Genomic DNA, 20,898 nt, shown 5'->3' with positions numbered 1-20,898 from the left:
ATTATATGCTCTTAAAAGGGTAGGAAAATTACCACTTGAACCAAGCAAAGCACGGGCACAGTTCTGGTTCTGACACACACATGTTTAGTTAACATGGTGTTGAGAAAAGTGAGAACTGCCTGTACTTAAAATGATTATTAGGAATAATGATTCTAGTTTGGCATTGAGGGTGAAAGTCGATATAGAGGCATACTATACAGCAAAGCATATTTATAGTCACATTTCATGCACCAATAAATAATGCATTCACTTCTCAAAATGCCAAAGTAAATGTGGGAGAGAAAATTTTCATCTATATTCAGGATTAAACTTTCTAATTTTAAATTACCAGACTTTAGCTGTAAATTTATTTCAGTTGAAAGGTTTGAAGAGATTATTAATGAATCTTCTAAAATTCTGGAGGGTGTTTAAAAGATTATTTTAACATAATAAGGAATCCTGCCTAAGTATGGCAAAAATTATGGACATAAATTGAGCACCCACTGTGTGACACCATTGTGCTGGGTGACTATGTTATTTCTAATAATCTATACAACACATTCCAGTTTTCTCAATAATATTTATATTATTAACTTATATTATTTTAAATACAGTTCAGCTCATTTATTCCATAAAGTTGGTCCCAAAGACACTTCCCCATTGGAAAGGGGTGGAGGGAGCTAAATCCTACTACTTAAGACTCAACTTCTTTGGTATTGGTGGTATTATCTGTATGGTCTTTAAGAAATCCCCCAAACTTATACAAAGTCAGGGAGTTGAGATAAAATCAGCTGTCTCAAAGACCACGTCAGTCGTGCTTCTTGCCTTAAGTCCTATACAGCAATAACTGCCCATTTAGGTGGTAAATCGTGGCCTGTTGACACCTTAACTCTGAATCTTGATGCCTGTGATCTCAGGGGACTATTCTAAGGGGAAAGCCGGCAGGAGCTCGGAGAGCAGGCAGCCGGGAGGGGTAAAGCCGAGGTGACAGCAGGTGAGCCTGGTGCGGATGAGGAAGTGAGACAGAGACAGTGTGGGTATTACTCATTGCACTTCACCGCCGAGGTAGCTTGCAAGGGGAACTTCTCGCCTCTCTTTCAGTCCAGTTGAAATTCTATCTAATTGAAGTCACTTCCCAACCCTGTTCGCTGAGGGGGAAAACCGCGCGTCTGCGTACGGGGAGTCAGGACGGAGGGTCAGGTAGCCTCTCTCGTGATGCCGCGTGTCCTCGTCGTCAGAGGCTGAACTTCCCAAATCAGTCCCTCGCCGTTCCTCCAACCTGCTTTTCCCCCAATCCTGGGAACTTCCCGGGGAGCCCCGAGCACGACCCGCTCCGGGGTCCCCGGTGCAGGGAGCGGACGAACGCTGCGTGGGAGCGGAGCCTAGCCTTGAGGAAGAGGGAAAATAGGTTGCTCAGGTTACTTTGAGGGCACAGGGTGCCGAAGAAAATTAGCCAAACCTATACGTGCCCCAGGCAGCTGCGGCGGGTGTGGCCAGTTCAGACACAGAACGCGGCGGAACCTCCTACTTTACCTTTCTCACTCTTAACAGCCTGTTGCCCTTCTAACCACATCCCCACAGTTTTCTCACGTCCCCTTCCCCCATCCCAGGACACCTGAGGAAAACTTTTCCCTCGCCCCTCAATTCAAACTCAGCTGTTTCCACGGTTGCCGCAAACGGTCCTCTCCCTAGCAACAAGGTTCCGGCCGTAGAGCGAGCGGCTCTAGGTGTAAGGAAGGTGATGTCGTAAAGCCGCGAGTGTCGTAAACCAGGTGCGGTGGGGAGGGGGGAGGGGTGGGGGTGGAGGCGGAGGGGTGGGGGGGAGAAGGGGGAGGGAGGGGGAGGAGGTGACTCGAGCATTTAGACTCAAGCGAGAGGATCATGGCGGATGGCCCCAGGTGTAAGCGCAGAAAGCAGGCGAACCCGCGGCGCAATAACGGTGAGTGGCGGAGGGGACCGGGGAGCGGCGGAGTCAGGGGGAGCCGGGCAGCCGGGGCGCCTCGAGGGTGAGGGGGCGATCCGGACTGGGGGCGGCCGAGGCAGGGACGGGCAAAGTGGAGTGGGAAAGTAGAAAGTAGTGCTCTCTGCCCCCCTCAGCTGCCGGAGCCGCGCCGCGGCCGCTCGCTCTCCCTGAACCGTTATGTCTCTTACCTGGTCTCTCTCCGCCTAGCGGTTCCTGCCGCTTCTGCCGCCTCCCTGGACCGTTAGCCGCCGCCTCCGCATCCCCGGCTCTGGGCGGGCGGGCGGGACGCGGCGTTCACTTTTCTGGTCTCGGGTGGAGCGACTGTTGCTTCTTTTTACACTTTTCCCCACTCTTCTGCCCCTCGCGCCTCCCCGCTCCCCCTCCTCTTCAGCCCTCTTCGCTGTATTTTCCCTCAGCGCGAGGCTCCCCGGAGCTGGGAACTAACTTGTGCCGGCCCTGCTTGTGCAAAGTGGCTTCCGCGCGCCGCGGCCCCGGCCCGCGCTGTCGCTCGGGGCCCCACAGCTCGGGCCAGGCTGGCGCGCGGCGGGACGCGGCAGCCCGGCTGCGTGTCGCCCGTGCGCGCGTGTGCGCGGGCGCCGGTGGGGTGCGCCACGGGCGGACCGGGCTCGGACGGCGGCGGTAAAGTTATGACCAGCCGGCGCGCTTGCGGAGTGGGGATTAGCGGCGGAGGCGCGGGTCCCTAAGCGCCCCTCCTCCCCTGCCCCACGGCCAGCGCGCCCTGGGCCGCAGAGGCAAGCCCCGCGAGTGAGGTCCACGTCCTGTGGGGCGCTGGTGGGGCAGCAGGGGCGACTGGGCAGCAGTGGGCGCCTACTTGCTGCTGGAGGCGATCTGTGGATGGCGGCGAGCCGGGCAGCGGGTGTGTTTTTAGAGTTGTTACCTGGTTAGAGACAGGGGAAGCACCACAGACAGAGCTCCCTCCCCGGGCAAGACTCCTGCTACTCACTGGGATGGGGTTGTGTGCGTACGCCTCTCTTTTTCTCTTTCGGTTTTTGGGGAAGTTGTTACCTGCCCTGGACGCTCGGAGCGCTGAAGCCGGATAATGGAGCTTGGATGGCGCTCACGGTCTCGGGTGGAAGGGAATGGGGGAGGGGGTGGGCGGACTGACGGACGCGCGAGTCGGCTGCTCTTGCTGCAGCTGCAATGTTTATTGATTTGTGCTGGTGTCCTGGGGAAATACACACCCCTCGGTCTGTGAGAGAGTTATAAATAAATAAATAAATAAATAAGCAAGCGACTGAGAGAGCGAGACCCGAACATGTGGTTGTTGTTGCACAGTGGCCTTTTCCACTTTGGATAGACGTTGTAAGTTGATTGTATTTCTGCTTATCTCGGGGGCGATTCTGTGCTTTCTCTCCCTCCTGTTCAGCGGTGAAATGTCTGCTGATTGTTATTGTCTGGACAGTTCCTGTGGTGAGAGGGGCGAGACTTGTCCGCCCGGGGGCGGCGTGAGCGCTTGGAGAGGCCCCCGCCCGCCAGCCGGGTACCTGTTTGTATAATAATGGGCGGCAACGGCTCTGCTGCCGGCTGCGGCCCAGGCTATATAAGGAATTACACGTACATTTCGGACCGAGGGGTCCGTCTGGGTTTCTGTGTTATTTTTAAAATGAGTTTTTAAGAGTAGGGAAATAAATGCACCTATATTGGGATCGCTGTATCTTCCAAAAAATTAAGGAAATGTGTGTTTAAGTAAAAACTCTCGCGCTCCCCCTACCCCACCCCCCGCGCCTGGGCTCCCTTTCTCCCTCCCCTCTAGGATGCGAAACGCGAGGTTTTGTAACCTTTCCTGGCAATTTTAGATTTTGTGTGGGATTTCCTGTCTAGAAGCAGATACGAAGATTTTAAGCTGTTTCGAGACGTTTCCTTCTAATCGTAAACATTTTTAATATATTTGAGGCCGACATTGAAATCACTGCTTTCTTTAATGCTTTTGATTATTCAAATAAACATTTTTTAAAAGCGTCTATCGGTTACGATTGATCACTAACATTTGGCGTCTTCATTGTGGAGAGATGACTTGTTACAGCAAGGAGTGGAGCATAGGCTATTGCGATTTTAATTTCCTGTTTTAGCGTCAAATAGTGTGTGTTCTATATTGAGCTGTTCCGCTGTTGCTGATGTGGCTTTATGAAAGGTAAGTTGGTTCGGAAAGGGCTGTTCGCGTTTTACCTTATGTAAAATGTTCATCGCCATAGAAAGGGGCTTTTCTTGTTGCTGACGACATGTGTGTGACATGTGAGTCTGAACCACCCAGCGTCTTTGCAGCTGCTGTAAACATGTTTACCTGAACAGGAAAGAATGGATTTTTCTTCTAAAGATGCTGTGATATGAATATTACACCCATAAGGCATATCAACAGATGACTTAAGGGGGGAAAATCTATCCTGAAAGGTTACTTGAAATCAACAGGAAAAGAAAGGCTCTCGGTCGCTGCAGCAAATGGCAACTTGTGCAGGTAGAAAAAAGATGGTGTTTAGTTTTCTCCTGCATGTATGTCAGCCCCCTCCTGTCTGCTGCTTTCATTCTCAAGGGAGGGATTTATTTACCACGTTTGCTGTCAGTGTTTTTCCTTTGTGTTTAATATTAGAAAAACAGATTTGGGATGTTTAGCACAAAATGTCTCGTCTGCAGTATGCATTACTCTGAGAAAACAAAAGGTGTTTAAGATAGCTCTGTACTACTACAGGTATCTTCCATTTTCATCACTTTTGGCTCTGTCCTTTATTTCTTTTTGTTCTCCAATACATTTCATTGCTGATTACCACCGTGCTATTTGATTAAGCTTTGAATTTTGCAAATTAAAAATGGAGTTATATATCATTGTGTGGCGCAACCTCAGGGTAGGTGCTGGTTATTTCTTAGCAACGCAATCATATTTAAGTTGCAGTTTATTGGAGAGAATTGCTTGGAAAAATGTGAACTCTTGATTCTTTTTGAATGAAGAAATAAATGCTGTGTCTAGTGGCAGGTAGTCATAGAGATAGATACTTTGTGCTGCTATTTATATGTAAATAATTTTTTCCATTTAAAAATAAGGTATGCATATTTAACTGATGAGCCACCAGTAAAATATTTTAATTTCCTTTCTAGACTGTATCTTCAGAGTAGGATATTAACTGGAGAATCAATTAATGTAAATTGATAGGGGTAAACTGATTAAGCAAGGTGTGGCCAAAGCAACAAACCTTATAAAGTAACTTTATGGTAATGATGTTCGTCATCTATAAAGGAGTGGCATTAGAATTGCTTACATAGGTTTTTATCATTTATAATGTAATGCTTTGTTGTGTTTTAAAATTTGTCTTCTCATTTTCTACTATTCTCTGTGTAGTTTTCTTACGTATTTTTTAATTTGTGGAGAAATGTACTCTAGCTACTAAAGACTATGTGGTCATTAATTCACTTTAGATGTAATAGGAGGTACATATCTTTCTGTCATTTGCACCACTTGCTGTCTTTGGAAACCACCAGTAGAGGATGCTAGCAAAAATGATTATTGGTGTAGCAGTACTGTAAGTCTGTTTATCTCCTGTTGATTAGGAACTCTGTGTTGATGGAGACCTTTCTTGTAATTCTGAGTCTTACTGTTACTTTAAACCAGCTGTGGGTAAATTAGGCATAAGCATTTTTCTAGTCTCCTAGACTGAAAAGAGGTATGGATGTTTTAACTTGAACAGTTTTATAAATTTGAGCTTTTTAAATCTTGAAATTGAGATTGTTATTAATTTATTCTTGCTTTAGACCAGTCACATTACTGGTTTAAAAAAAATGTCTTATATTGTCAGGTTTGGAGAAGAACATGTAATGATGGGCCCACATTTATTTTGTGTATTTACTTTATCTTTTAACCTTTTTATTCATAGTAAGAGCACTGAAAAAAGATGTCTCTAGACATTAAAAGATGTTAATGGCCAATATAGTAAGAAAATTGCAATTAATTGATAATACTCTGTAATAATTTTTCTATAACTTAGATATCCTTTAATTATGCATGGGTTGGGAAACAACTAATGAAGGTCTTAGCCAGCAGTCACTCAGATGTTAGTTATTTTTAGATATCTTTTCCTTCTCCTTTTATTAAGAATCAGAATCAGGTAGTGTATAACTTTAAATTTACCAATTATAAATTAAGGAATGTAAGTTTGTTTAGAGGATTTAAATGCAGTGGAAAGTATTGTTTGTTAATTATTGTATGCTTATATTAAAAGAATTCTTTAAAATAACTATGTAAATTGAAATAATTTTTACATATAAATAATTGTACAACACTTAATGAATTTAGTTATGTCTTTTTGGTTATTGCCCTTAAATAATTAAGTTACTATGACTAAACTTTTGCAAACCCTTCATTTGACAAATGTTATAAGTATTTATTTCCCTAATTAATTTTAATGGTGTTTCTATAAATGTGCTAATGCCAGTACCATAATGCAATAATAATACTGTTTATATTGACATAAGCAAAATTATCTGCATTTTAAGGTGAGCCTATGTGAATTTCTCTATTTAGTAAGGGAGAGAGAAAGTGGGTGGGGTGAATATAGTTTTATATTTTCTAGGAGATATTTCTTGAATTTGGTGTTATCCTAAAGCCTAGAGCTCAGTAGTGTCTAGGTGTGATCCACTTTTTTAAAAAAAATGAACTGAGGAACTTTACCACAAAGCCATAACATACATAATTGTAGCATGCAGCAAAACTTAAAGTATCTCATGAATTGAAAGGATCAATCACTTGTTAAAATGATCCTGATATAAAAGCATATGAAATATTTGGTTAGTACTTTATATTTTTCTTTAATATTTAGTATTTTTGAAATGCCATACTCTACGCTTGCAATTTTAGTCACTTTAAAGCATGTGTTGAGAAAGTTCTATCAAATTTGGAATATTTTTTAAATGATAGCATAATTATTTCTCATAGTTGTGGGTATTTTTTTTTTTTACCCATTTTTGCTTGCCCCTGTATAAATCATTCTAAGCACGTGATTAGAGCCAGATGTAAACACAGATGCAATATCATGTGGAATTATATCGTTAGCTACTCTTAACTACCTGTATTGAATTGCAGTAGAGAAGAAGAATCATGCAGATGTGGGAAAAAGATATGCATTAGTGTACAGAAGTGCAGTGAAAGGTTACAGGAATTGATGAAATTGTGGAAATAGTATTTACAACTTAAAAAGATTTCTTAATCTTTGTGGCTTGATCACTAATTTATGGGGAAATGCATGTTAATTTCTAATATATGCTAAAATAAAAGTTCATTGTTGAAAGAAAAATTTAAAAAGTTTTAAATTAGAAAAGTGCACTGATTAGGAAATATAAGGAAATGCCTTTAAAAAGTATTTTTGAAGGCTACACGTTATACATATTACCTGCTAAATAATCATTGAACTGCTAAAAGTAGAAAATAAATGGATATACATATAGTAGAAAAAGTTTTGTAGCAACCCGAGTTAAAAGGAAATATCTATTATACAGGCATTGCTTTAAGAAATTACCTTTCCTTTGGATGGGAAAGTGTTTTGAGAATTGAATTCCTAAAGGGAGGACTCTTAGAACATGAATGTCCTAAAATTTTTCAGTATGATGTGAGCATGTCTACATTTTAACCATGTTGGAGGTGGGTTATACTGCTTGTTAGTTTAAAAAACTGAGTTGTTTAAAAATATGGCACTATAAGATACTACTTAAATAGCAAAATAATCTCTAATTAATTATTTGAAGATTGTTTGCAGAAAAATTAATATTTTGGAGTGTATCATTTAGGTGTAGACAAATTGAAAGATTCCAACTAGGAAGAGCAAAAAAAGCCAAGTTCAAGTCTATACTTATAGCTATGAAACATTATTAGAGTCTTGATTTTTCATCCTCTATTTTTCTCTCACTTTTTTCTTCAGTCATTTTCCTGTTATTTAATACATGTCTATATTCATAAGGATAACATTTATCTATCCATATACATATTTCTCCTGATAATCAACTTTATATATTTACTGAAACTTAATATGTGAAGTTTCAGGTATAAACTATGGCTTCCGGTAGAAGACCTTATAGTATGGCAACTTGGGAAAACCTTCATCATCTCTTTTGCAGTAACAACTACATCTGTACTAGAATTATTAGTAACAGATGTTTTGTGACCTCTTAATTCCCACTCACCTCCCCAAACACCGTCCCCCAGCCATGTTTAAAATTAAATGTAAATGGAAGATAAATATGGGAGTAACGTCAATTTCTTATGGTTATTGTTGTATTCTAAGAATATTGAAAGTCCTCTATTTTTAAAATACTAATTTCAAATTTTTAGGTGTTTTAAATATTCTAATTTCGGTTTTTTTGGCACTTGAAGTACTCTGATTTGAATTTTCTTTTTATAAATTGTGATACCACTGTTCTTAGATATCTCATTACCATTCATGTTCACCAGCCTACAATATTTCTAATTTCCCTATTCTTAAGGTCTTTATACTTGTTTAATCCATAGTTCTAATTGACTCCTTGGTTTTTTGTTAAATGCTGAGTGTGACTAGTTTGTTTATTAAAAAATAATAATCATTCTCTTGGAATATCACATTTTTCAATATGGAAGGGACCTTTAGAGATCATTTTTATCTGAAAAACTGGCAAAGATAAGCTGACATTTATGGCCTTCAGGTACAAACTGGTTAAGACACTTTAACAAGTGTTTTGAGAAGGGGTAATAGTGACATGTAAAATCTTTTAAGGAGTCAATTGTCTGAATCTGGCCCCAAGTTAACCACCTGACTTTGCCATAGATACTTTAAAAGATTGTGAAAATCACTGTATCTCTTTAATGTTTTCTCCTTTCTACCCTAAAAAATTAAGTTGCTATTCACTCCTGTTGTTGCATAACTTTTCTAAAACTCTTAATATTCTTGATTTTTACTTTTGGGAGTAGGGGCAGGAAGGGAATAGTTGTAGGACAGAGAATATAATTTCATATGAATAAATATTAACATAAAATAAATGAAATAATTTTGGAAATGGAGATATTTGGGAGAATCACCCAAATTCATTTTTGCAAGTAAGTAAATAGATTCAAAGAGGTAAAAGGACTTTGCCCAGTTCCTATGACTAGTTAGCTTGGACTGGGTTAAAACTTTTCAAATGTGTAGCCCAGTGTCCTTTTATTAGACCATTTGGAGCGTATTTATCTGTTATGGTGACAACCAAAAAATAGATGTTGCGAATTTTCAAATTTATCATAAACCTGATTGGTGTGACTCAGGGGCATTAGGCATGATCCTGCAAACCAAAAGGTAACTGGTTCAATTCCCAGTCAGGGCACATGCCTGTGTTGCAGGCCAGGTTCCTGGTTGGAGGTGTGTGAGACAGCAATTCAGTGCTTCTCTCCCTCTCTTTCTCTGTCCCTTCCCCTCTCTAAAAATAAATAAATAAAATCTTTTAAAATGTTTTACCATAGTTAAAAATCAAAATGTATTCTGTGGAATACTCAATCATCTCAGAAAAAGGGATTTTAATCCATTTGCATAAATCTATAAATGTAATAGCTGACATGACTGTACCACTTAAAACATTTCAGATGAAGAGAATTGTGGTAGTTTAGTATTTCTTATAGGCATACTCATTTTTGGATTATATTTTTTCCTCTTCATTCTCAATCTTAACTTCCACTCACACTTATCTTTCCCAACCCTCACTTGCACCATCTAATGTGTTTATATATATATATATATATATATATATATATATATATACTTGTATTTATCCTTGTAAAATTATGTAATTACTTGTGTTTTGCATCTATATCACTGCTGTTTTGCTATGTATTTTACTCAACATGTTTGAAATATATTTAGGTTGCTGTATGTACATGTCGTTCATTGCTTCTAACTGTATTCATGTTTTGCATCTAGCACAAATTACTTATCAATTCTTCTAATGATGGATGCCCAGGTTGACTCCCAACTCTTGGGTACAAATAATACTGTGATAAGTATCTTCCTACATTTTACTAATGACTGTGAAAGAATTCATCTGGGGACATATATCCAGGCATGATATTGCTGGGTTATAGGTTAGTCTCATGTTAATATCACTAAATTTTGCCAGATTATTTCTAAAAATGGCTACACCAATTTGATCCTTACCAACAATGTATAAAAATTTCTGTCTTTTCACATTTTGCCAGTTTTTTGGTATTCTACAACATCCTACATTTTTGCTAATTTGACAGTTGTTAAATAGAATCCCATGGTTGCTTTCATATAAGTTTCTCTGTTTGACAGGGAAGTTGACCATTTCTTCATATTCTTGCTAGCCATTTGTTTCCCTTTCTGTGTGTGGCTTATTCATGTCCTTTGCCCTTCTTTTTAGTTAGGTTTTCACTTCTTGTTGATTTCTCAGAGTTCCTTATGAACTTGAAAGGGTAATCCCATGGTGGTTTTAGACATGGCAGATATTTTCCCAGTGTGTCATTCATCTGTTGACTCAATTGTAATGTATTTAAATCTATCAATTTTTATTTTCTTTTTTTACTTTTGGGTAGTAAGAAGACCTTCCTGAGCCATAAATTGCAAAGAAATTCTTCTAATGGTTTTATAGTTTTACCTTTTATATTTAGATCTCTAATATATCTAACATGGGTTCACCTTTTGAATATAGCGTTTCCTTCTTATGAGGAGCAAAAATGGTGGTTCAGAGTTTGGGTTGATGCTGTAGTTACTAGTTGAGTCATCTTGGCTGTTACTTATTCTCCTCAATGCTTGGATTTCCCCATATGTAAAATGGGGATGGTAATCTCAGAGTTGGGAAGTTTAAATGACACATATGAAACACTATGCCTAGTACATATTTGAAGCATTCAATAAATTTTTGTTTAAAATTTTACTTATATTGTTAGAATAAGTTTGTTTTAAATACATTTTGCATCATTATCTTCTTGTTTAATATTAAGTTGCCATCTAAAAGAATGTTGTAAATTTTTGTAAAATTTGTTAATTGTTTCTGTAGTTTTAACCTGAAACTGCTTAGTTGTTCTAGCCCAAAGGACAAGATTGTTTGTTAAATGAGTGATAGAATAGTAATATACACTGTTGGTTCATCTTAATGCTATTTGTGATATGTCTTTTTTAGCTTGAGGAAGGTTGCCTTGGACTTTTTGTAAGGGGAATTATATTGAGAGACCATATTACACCATATTACTTTTATGTGTAATGTTGACAAGGACCTCAAGGATAATGTCCCAATGTCTGTTGCATAAAACAAAGAACTCTAGCCTGAGGAAGCTAAACTTTATATTCTATAATTGAATAGCCTAAGGAGTGTGGAGTTCATGACTTCTCATACACTCATTTGGTTTGAAATATATTTAACATGATGGTTGTCTTTACTATGTTCTTGTGGTATAGATCAGGGCAGTCCTAACACAGAAGTTTGGGGTATGTGTGTTTAATAAATTTTATTGAGGTAAAATTCACATACACCATTATGCATGTTCATTTTGATAAGTTTTGACATACACCTGTGAAATCACCATCACAATCAGGATATAGAACATTTTCATCATCCCCCAAAATTCCTTTGTACCTCATCTCAGTCAATCCTCTCCACCTCTGGCCCAAACAATCACTGATCTGATTTTGACTACTAGGGACTGGGTTTATTGTTTCTAGGGTTTTATATAAACAGAATTATAAAATAGGTACTATCTTGTCTCCTTTCTTTTGCACAGAATAATGTTTTTGAGATTCATCCGTGTTATTGCATGTATTGGTACAACAGTACATTCTTTTTGTGTTGCTGAGTAGTATTCCATTGCATGAATAGATCACATTTTGTTTATCCATTCACCTACAATGGACTTAATATTTGGGTTTCTGTTTTTTTGCTATAGAACAAAGCTTTTCTGAACATTTATATACAAATTTTTTTATTGATATATGTTTACATTTATTTTGGGTAAAAATACCCAGGAGGAGAACTGTTGGGTCATAGTAAGTGTATGCTTAATTGTGTAAGAATCTGCCAAGCTGGTTTCTAAAATGCTTATAACATTTCATATTTCTACCAGCAATGTATGAAAGTTCTAGTTGCTTCAATCCTTGCAAATATTTGTCCATATTTTAATTTTAGCTATTTTAATACATCTGTGGTTGTATACTTTTGACTTTAATTTAGATTTTATTGATTCTAATGATGTTTCAGTATCTTCTGATGTTCTTATAGGTCATTTGTATATTTTCTTTTGTAAAATGTCTGTTGCAGTCATCTGTTCATTTTTAATTGGGTTGCTTATTTTTTATTATTGAATTATAAGCATTCTCTATATATTCTGGATCCAAGTTCTTTTTTGGATATAAAATATTTTTTTCAGTGGTTCATCTTCTAATTTTCTCAATGGTACTTTGAAGCAAAAGTTGTACATTTTGATGCAGTTCAACTTAACAATTTTATTCTTTTAGGCCTCATTATTTTTGTGTGCTAAGAAATCTTGCTCACTCCAAGAGGATGTGTATCTATTTTTTTTTAGAGCTGTATAATGTAACATTTAAGTCTGTGATTCGTTTTTGTTTAATTTTTATTTATATACTCTGTTTTGATATTCATCTACAAGCCTACTAGAGGTAGTCTTGAAGACTTTGCAAGAGTCAAAAACTTGTTCTTACTCATGAAAATTCAATGTGAGAATTTCTACTAGAATTTTAAAAATATTTTTCAGGATCCAACTACAAACTAAAGCTCAAGACTGTAGAGGAACACAAATTTTACTTTCCTGGTTTTATACATTTTTAAAGTTGAGAACAATTGCATTGCTCTTAGTCAGTGTTTTCAAAATTTGTCATGACCTTGAGACATTTTTAATTCATGGAGACTTACTTCAGTAAGACTAAGGTTTCAGAGAAAGATGCCCAAAGAGAGTGGCCATAGTTAAGCAGAATAGGAATGTTATCTTCATGGTCTCTTATTTCTTCCTTGGTTTTAATTTGTTAGCACTGTACTAATTCTTTTTCACATTCCATAGTTTTTATTTGCTTAAACCTACATTTTTGAGTTCATTAGAGACATAATTTTATTCTTTTGATATGCAGATTTCTTCAACCATCTCTAAGTTTCTTTTTTTTTTAATGTGTTTTATTGATTATAATATTAAATTTGTTCCAATTTCCCTTCCCTCTACTCCCCTCCACCTTATGGCCCCCCCTCCCTCCAGTTGTCCCTCCCTTTTAGACCATGTCCATTAGTTGTGCATATAGTTCTTCTCAACCTCTCTCTGTCTATTCCACTCCCTCCTACCATGATCCTTAATTCCTATATCATCTCCCTCCCTCTCCCTGTTCCCCCTCCCTGTTGACCTCCCCCCAATATGTTCCCCGTACCTATAGTTCTTTTTCCACTCTCGTTGCCTGTTTAGTTTGCCTTTGTTTCAATTCCCTAGCTTCTGTTGTTTCTTGTGATGCAGTTTTCATTTTAGATTTCATAGTTTTGATCCTCCTTTTTCTAAACCAGTCCCTTTAACATCTCATATAACAGTGGTTTGGATCTAATGAACTCTTTCAGTTTTATTTTGTCCTGGAAACACTTTCTCTGCCCTTCTATTCTGAATGACAATTTCGCTGGATAGAGTATTCGTGGTTGTAGGTTTTGGATTTTCATTACTTTGAATATTTCTTGCCAGTCCCTTCTTGCCTGCAGGGTCTCCCTTGAGAAGTCAGCTGATAGTCTAATTGGGACCCCTTTGTACATGATTCTTTTCTTCTCTCTTGCTGCTTTTAAGATTCTCTCTTTATCTTTAATTTTTGACATTTTGATTATAATGTGTCTTGGAGTGGTTCTCCCTGGGTCCAGTTTTTTTGGAACTCTCTGTGCTTCCTGGACCTGTAAGTCTATTTCCTTCCCCAAGTTTGGGAAGTTCTGCTTTATTATATTTTCACTCAATTTTTCAAGTTCTAGTTCATCTTCTTCGTTCTCTGGCAAGCCAATGATTCTTATGTTGGGCCTTTTATAGCTGTCCCAGAGGTTTCTGATCCTCTCATCGTTGCTTCCCGTTTTTTCTCTCTGCACTGGATGACTGTTTGTTCCTTCTCTATGTTCTGGTTTGTTGAAATGAACTCTGGATTTTTTTTCCCTCACAATCTGTCTCGTATGTGGTTTTGTTCCTTTCGTTATGAGTGTTTTTCGCTTCTTTCTCATCTTTTTCCATATCTTTTGTTAATTCTGTAAGCCACCTGATAACAATGGCCCTGAACTGAGCCTCTGACAGGTTTCTTATTTGTTCATCTGTCAGATTCCTCATCTGTTGCCTGGTGAGCTGTGCCACCGGGACTTCTATAGTTGTCTGCCTCATTTTGACAGATGCGTTTTGTTTTCTTGGGCCGGCTATAGGGGGCAGTGCCTGTGTACTCGTCACAACCCAGCGACCGGCGCCGATCCGCAACCTATTTTGCAGCCCTGTGGTGCTTTCTTTGGGGGCGGGGGTCCAAGATGAATTCACACAGTTATTCCGCTAGGAAACCGGGATCCGTCCTCCCGCCCTGGGCCTCACTGTTCAAGGCGATGTGGTGGCTGCTTTCCCAAGCGTTGGGGTCGCGAGCTGCCGGGGTTTGACTGCAGCCGGGATTGTTCTCCCTGCCGCTGTCCCAGGTGCAACCGCAAACAGCTCCGCCCCCTTTCGCTCTTACCTGCCCAAAGAGCGCCGCTGGTTTATAACTTCATACGTTGGGCTTCCGTGTAGCTTTATTTTCTGGAATATCTAGTTATCTTTTGATTTGAAGTAGTTGTATTCCTCTTTAGTTGTAGAGGGAGACCGAGCGTGTCCGTCTAAGCCTCCATCTTGGCCGGAAGTCTCTCTAAGTTTCTTTCATAAGGATTCCACCTTACCATTCCTCTGAAGCTGCAATGCAAAGGTTTCCAGTTGCCTCCAAGTCCCATGACCCTTTCTCAATCTTATCTTATTTGACTTCCCTGTATTTGATATTGTTGACTCTACTGGAAGGTTTTGCTTCCTTAGCTTCAATATTACTCTTTTCTTGTTTTCTCATCTCTTCTCATTCTCTCTTAGAGCTTCCTCTTTGGTACTACCCAGGGCTGCTTCTCTTCTCACTAGATGACCTAAGTGTGACCTAACCCAACTCTCTCAGTTTTAGCTATAACCTATATGCTAAGGTTTTCAAAATCTCTATCTCTTGTCCAGAACTAGACTGAGCACCAAATACGGTTGTCTGTGCAACTTCTCTGCCTGTATGTCCTGAAGGATTCTAAAACTTCACTTGTCCGAAGTTGAACTAATTTCTTTTATCTCCCACTTAGTCTTGCTTTTCTTCTGCATTTACACTTGCTAGTGCCACCACCAGTGATTTACATTCCCAAGTTGAAACCTAGGGTTAACTTTGCCTCTCATAATCCGATCATCATAAAATCTGTCATTTCTGCCTTCTGAATATCTCAAATCACTCTTTTCCTCTTTATTTCTATATCTGTTGCTTTAGGATCCTCTTTTTTCACCCAGACTCTTATAGTAGCCTATTGTTTTTCCCTACTCTTTTCTGTCATGTAGGCTATTGCCAAAATTATCTTTGTAAGAAAAGAAAAGCTGATACAGTCATTCCTCCAATTAAATCTCTTCCTTGATTTTTTATTAACTTACTGGGTAAAACTAAAGTCCTTAGCATGACACACAGGGCCTAATTTGTTGTTCTGACCCTCTATGACTTTGACCTATCTCCTGACCACCTCCCATAGTAGAGGGGCAGGTTCAGAAATCAGGGCCCATGTGTCATGCTAAGGACCTATGAATTCCTGTATTTACAATCTTTTTCCTCCATATCTTTGAATATACTTTTGTTCCCTATACCTGAAATATGCTTCCTTTGATTCTGTATTTTCCAGTATGTTTTTGAAAGGTGAAAGGAATTCATCGTAGGTATGTCTTCCTCCAAAATGCTCTCTCCAGCCTCCTTTCATTTCTCCTAAAAAGTTAGTTCTCTTCTGTTATGCTTGTGAATGTTTTATACTTATATTATTGTAGTTATTCTACTATATTATGGTTTGTTCATACATTATTTTCCTTACCTGACTATGCCTTTTTCTTAGAATGGAGACTATATTACTCATTCTGGCATGCCAGTAAGTGGTAGTAGTTGTAGTAATAGCATGGTACATCTAGCACCCACTACACTTCTGTTACTTACTTTATGCCAGGTACTGCTCTAAGTGTTTTACACTTATTAACTAATTTGGTTCTCAAAATAATCTTATTACTATTTTAAGGCCCTTTATACACATGAGGAAACAGGCAAAGAGAGATTAAGTAATGTACGCAAGGTCACACAGCTAATAAGCAGTAGAATGGGGATTTGGGTCTCTTTAGTCTGGCTTTAGAGTTGGTGCTCTTAGTCACTGCGCTTTATTGCTTCTCAATGCCCTTGGCATATTGTGGATATTCAATGATTGTTGAATGAATGATTAAAAATTTTACTTCCCTGACTTCTGGTCATGATGAAGGCATAGGTAGACACACTTCACCTCCTCATGCAACCACAGAAAGAATTACAACTAGACCTAAAAAAAAAAATAACACCAAGAACCATCAGAAAATTGAGATGTATGGGAGTCTGACAATCAAAGATTTAAAGAAGCACATTCATCCAGATGGGTAGGAGTGGTGGAGATGGGGGGAGAGGTGCAGAGACACAGTGTGGCATGAAGAGGTGGTGGCGGCGGAATATGTGGTGGATAAAAATCAGGAGGGATACCTTGCAAGCAAGATATCCCAGCCCCAGGAAGATAAATCTCCATAACTTCTGGCTGTAAAAACAAGTGAGGGTTGGAGCAGATTTTCAGATAAACGTATGCATACCCACCTCCTCTGGGATTCAGCACCAGGGCAACAACTGGAAAGGCACCTGTTGCATAGAACAAGTGCCAGGAAAACCTCCAGAAGCCAGGCAGTGGCATTGTTCCCTCTCCGAGCCCTCCCCCAACGCAGTCACAAAATGATTACATAAGGCTTCACCCTACACAATTTATAGATGCCTTTTCTACAGTAGGCCACGTTACTAAGACAGGTAGTTAAGCAGCTCTACCTAAAACACAGAAACAAACACAAGGATGTTGCCAAATTGAGGAGACAAAGAAATATGGTCCAAATGAAAGAACAGAACAAAACCCCAGAAAAAGAACTAAACAAACAGAAATAACCGACCCATCAGATGCAGAGTTTAAAACATGGCAATCAGGATGCTCAAAGAACTTACTGGGCATGGCAACAAAATAAAAGAGACCCAGGAAGAAATGAAGATTACACTAAATGAAATAGTGAAGTAATCTACAGGGAACCAACAGCGGAGGGGATGAAGCCAGGATGCAAATCAATGACTTGGAACATAAGGAAGAAATAAGCATTCAACCAAAACAACAAGAAGGAAAAAAACTAAAGAAAAAAACAAACAAAAAAAAAAAACAAGGAAAGTATAAGACTCTGGGACATCTCCAAAAGTGCCAATATCCAAATCATAGGGATACCAGAAGGAGAAGAAGAAGAGCAAGAAATTGAAAACTTATTTGGAAAAATAATGAAAGAAAATATATCTAATCTCATGAAGGTACTAGATATAAAAGTCCAGGAAGCGCAGAAGGTCCCAAACAAGTTGGACCCAAAGAGGACCACACCAAGACACATCATAATTAAAATGCCAAAGGTTAAAGATAAAGAGAAAATCTTAAAGACAGCAAGAGAAAAGTATAGTGTTACCTACAAAGGTGTTCCCATAAGACTGTCAGCTGATTTCTCAAGAGAAACTTTTCAGGCAAGAAGGGACTGGCAAGAAGTATTCAACGTGATGAAAAGCAAGGATCTACAACCAAGATTAATCTATCCAGCAAAACTATCATTTAGAATGGAAGGGCAGATAAAGTTCTTCCAAGACAAGGTAAAGCAAAAGGAGTTCATCATCACCAAGCCATTATTAACATGAAATGTTGAAGGGACTTATTTAAGAAAAAGAAGTAGATCAAAACTATGAATAGTAAAATGGCAACAAATTCACAACTATCAACAACTGAATCTAAGCAAACAACTAGAACAGGAACAGAATCATAGATGTGTAGATCATTTGGAAGGTTATCAGCTAGGTGGGGGAAGGTAGAGAATGGAGGAAAATGTGTAGGGATTAAGAAGCATAATTGGTAGGTATAAAATAGGCAGGGAGATGTTAAGAGTAGTATAGGAAATGGAGAAGCCAAAGAACTTATATGCATGACCAATGGACATGACCTAAGTGGTGGGATTGCTGGAGGGAATGGGGATACTGGTCAGAGTAGGGGCAAAGGGAAAAAAATTGGGACAACTGTAGTAGCATAATCAAAAAATATATATTTTTTAAAAAATTTACTTCCCTGCTCTTCTTTGCCCCAAAGTTAACTTGAAAGATATAGTAAGATATATTAATACTTAAGCTTCATTTTTTGTATTTTATGAATATTAAAAAGCATATACATCTCAGTTGGTTATATATTATTTTTATTTAAATTGATGCTTTTTTCAGTTTATTCTTAGGTGGGTGATTTTTTATTTAAATTACAATATTATTTTCTTTAACTTTTTTCCATTAAAAGGTAACTTATATACCAAATAAAGGTACTCCTCCCTTGGTATTAGCTATTATCCTTCCAGTTACCTTGGCATAAATGCTCTATCTTATTGATTTTTAGCTACATATTTTACCCCTCATTTTGTTATGACTGAAGAAAAAGTGTTTTGTTACTTTGAAGTTGATTACAGATACATTTATTTACTTACTCATGTTTGTCTTTTTTATGCCCTAAGTACACATATATCATTGGACTAACTCCCATGCAGTTCTTTATTTTTAAGTTCACTTTTCTATCCATTTCTTCTATTTATGTTTATCACCTATTCCCATTCCTTGAAAATCCATTATAACTAACCATGTCTTATTTTTGTTTTTAAAACTCTCACTTTTTTAATACTCCATTTAGCTCTGTATCTGGCTTGAATATTCTAGATATTAATGTATAATTCCTTCTGGTCTGGTATCATTAGGTGCCTTTATAGAAAGAACATTGAACTCAGAGATAGAAGTCTTATATTCTAACATTAAATCTGCCATTAATTGACTTATGAAATTGCCAATTATTTGGGTCTATGCTTGTTCACCTTTAGAATGAATCTGATGGATTACTGTGTGAGCTAGGCAATGAGATTCTGAAGATGAAAGATGTAGTATCTTGCCTTAGAAAGCTTACATTGTAGCAGAAAAGAAAACTAGGAAAACAAAACTTTAGAATATAGTTTTGGTAATTGATATGATATTCTGTGCTACATACATAGAGGGGATCGACAAATCTTAAAGGATGTGCGTGGCTTATCTTAGTAAAGTGTGGAAAATAACTTTACATTAGGGAACTAGTATGTGCAAAAGCATGAGAACCACACACATATATACATTGGGACACATGCAAGTCACATTTGTTTAGACTCTGTAGGGGTGAATGGCCAAATGGCTAGAGATGAGGCTGGAGAATTAGCTAGGAAGCAAAGACAAACACTTTATATAGCCATGATTGGATTTTATCTTGGATGTAGTGGGGAATTGCCAAAGGTCTTAGAGCAGAGAATGACATGATTATATTAATATAATTCATCATTTTATATTCTTCCTATATTAAATGTTAAATGATTAAAAATTCAAGAAATATATCTGCTTGCTTTACTAAAAATGGGAAAGCTTTAAAAGTAAAAGCTGAATTGTCCTGTTTGCCTGAGTTTTTGCTTGTATACACAATAATACTAATAGATTCACATAGTGTTTGCTCTAAAATGGCACTACCACCACCATCACTACTATCACTGTTGCTTCTACCATGATAATCAATATCAATATAAAAGTCTTTATGGCAGGCAGAGTGGCCTAGTTAGAGCTGGTTGCTGAAGTCTATGCAACAGGTTGGCTCTGCCTGTTCTAAGCTCTTAACTCTTGTGAGGAATTGTGTATTTTTATTCTTTTCAAATCACAACCCATACAAAAGTGCTGTGGACTTAATAGTCCTGAAGAATAAAGTGGTTTTGCCATTAATTATGGTTCTCCAGAGATGTAGAATCCTCTGTTTAGTATTACTAAGTAGTTTTCTAGATTATTTCTGGCACTTATTGATGGTTCTGTGTAGAGCTCTGTTATATGTACTTGTGATATCAGTTTTCTACTGCTACAGATATTTTATAAAACACAGATGATCCTTGCAATTCTTTTGGGTGGCATTATTTGGTACTTGTTTGTCTATGATAAATGAGACTAATGAATTAATGGCTATTTTATTGTCTACATTGAAGTAACTGGGCATCTATAAAACTTGCAGATTATTAATCAAGTGAAACTTTACTTACCCAAATGTTTCTCATTCAGAATAGCTGTAGGTCTGGTATATGTTTTTCTTATTGAATTAAAAAATTTAGGCTACTTTAGGTAGTTATACTATATGCTGCAAGATAGATAAAAATCAGTGCCCTTTTAAAGAATAAATGGTCACACTAACCCGTGTCTTGTTTGTGTTCATCTGAGTTGTGCAGAGGCTGGCGATTTGGTTGAGTCAGCAGTCAGGTAGAGTAGCGGTCATACTTCCACACTATGTTCTTTGAGTTTCTGATCACCATAGTTTCACAGATAAGGTAAGTGGTTACAGATGAAAGGTCTGAGATGTAAGAAGGATAAAGAACACAGGAAATGGTAAGTATGGATAGATATAGACAAACACTGTATAAAACTTGGGAAGAGGGTAAAATTATTGATTAGCTGTAGACTTTGGTAAGTTGTGTATTTATGTTAAATTTTTTAATGAGTAAAAATCTAGGAACTATATCTTTTAAACTAATAGGGAGGGAAATAGAATGAAAAATAATTTAAAAAAGAGGGTGAAGAAGAAAAATATAGAAAAGA

At 38.1% G+C, this 20,898-nt stretch overlaps 1 protein-coding gene and 1 long non-coding RNA gene across 2 annotated transcripts in view; one reads left to right on the top strand and one right to left on the bottom strand.

Annotated features, from left to right (window-relative positions):
- Positions 1 to 2,200, bottom strand: part of LOC150019755 (uncharacterized) — a 70,336-nt gene extending 68,136 nt beyond the window's left edge. The window contains exon 1 of the long non-coding RNA XR_016509078.1: positions 2,131 to 2,200. This is a non-coding gene — a long non-coding RNA (uncharacterized LOC150019755). The remainder of the gene's footprint in view (positions 1 to 2,130) is intronic.
- The window catches only part of ZEB1 (zinc finger E-box binding homeobox 1), a 192,188-nt gene continuing 173,126 nt past the window's right edge, over positions 1,837 to 20,898 (top strand). The window contains exon 1 of the mRNA XM_090266649.1: positions 1,837 to 1,918. Within this exon, the coding sequence (XP_090122775.1) occupies positions 1,861 to 1,918 (58 nt within the window). The 5' untranslated portion in view covers positions 1,837 to 1,860. The remainder of the gene's footprint in view (positions 1,919 to 20,898) is intronic.

This window comes from Furipterus horrens, unplaced genomic scaffold (assembly GCF_987537825.1).
Source record: "Furipterus horrens unplaced genomic scaffold, mFurHor1.1.pri manual_scaffold_2, whole genome shotgun sequence".
NCBI classification, from domain to species: domain Eukaryota; kingdom Metazoa; phylum Chordata; class Mammalia; order Chiroptera; family Furipteridae; genus Furipterus; species Furipterus horrens.
Note: the sequence above shows the minus strand (reverse complement) of the source record. Positions and strands in the feature narration are given on the sequence as shown.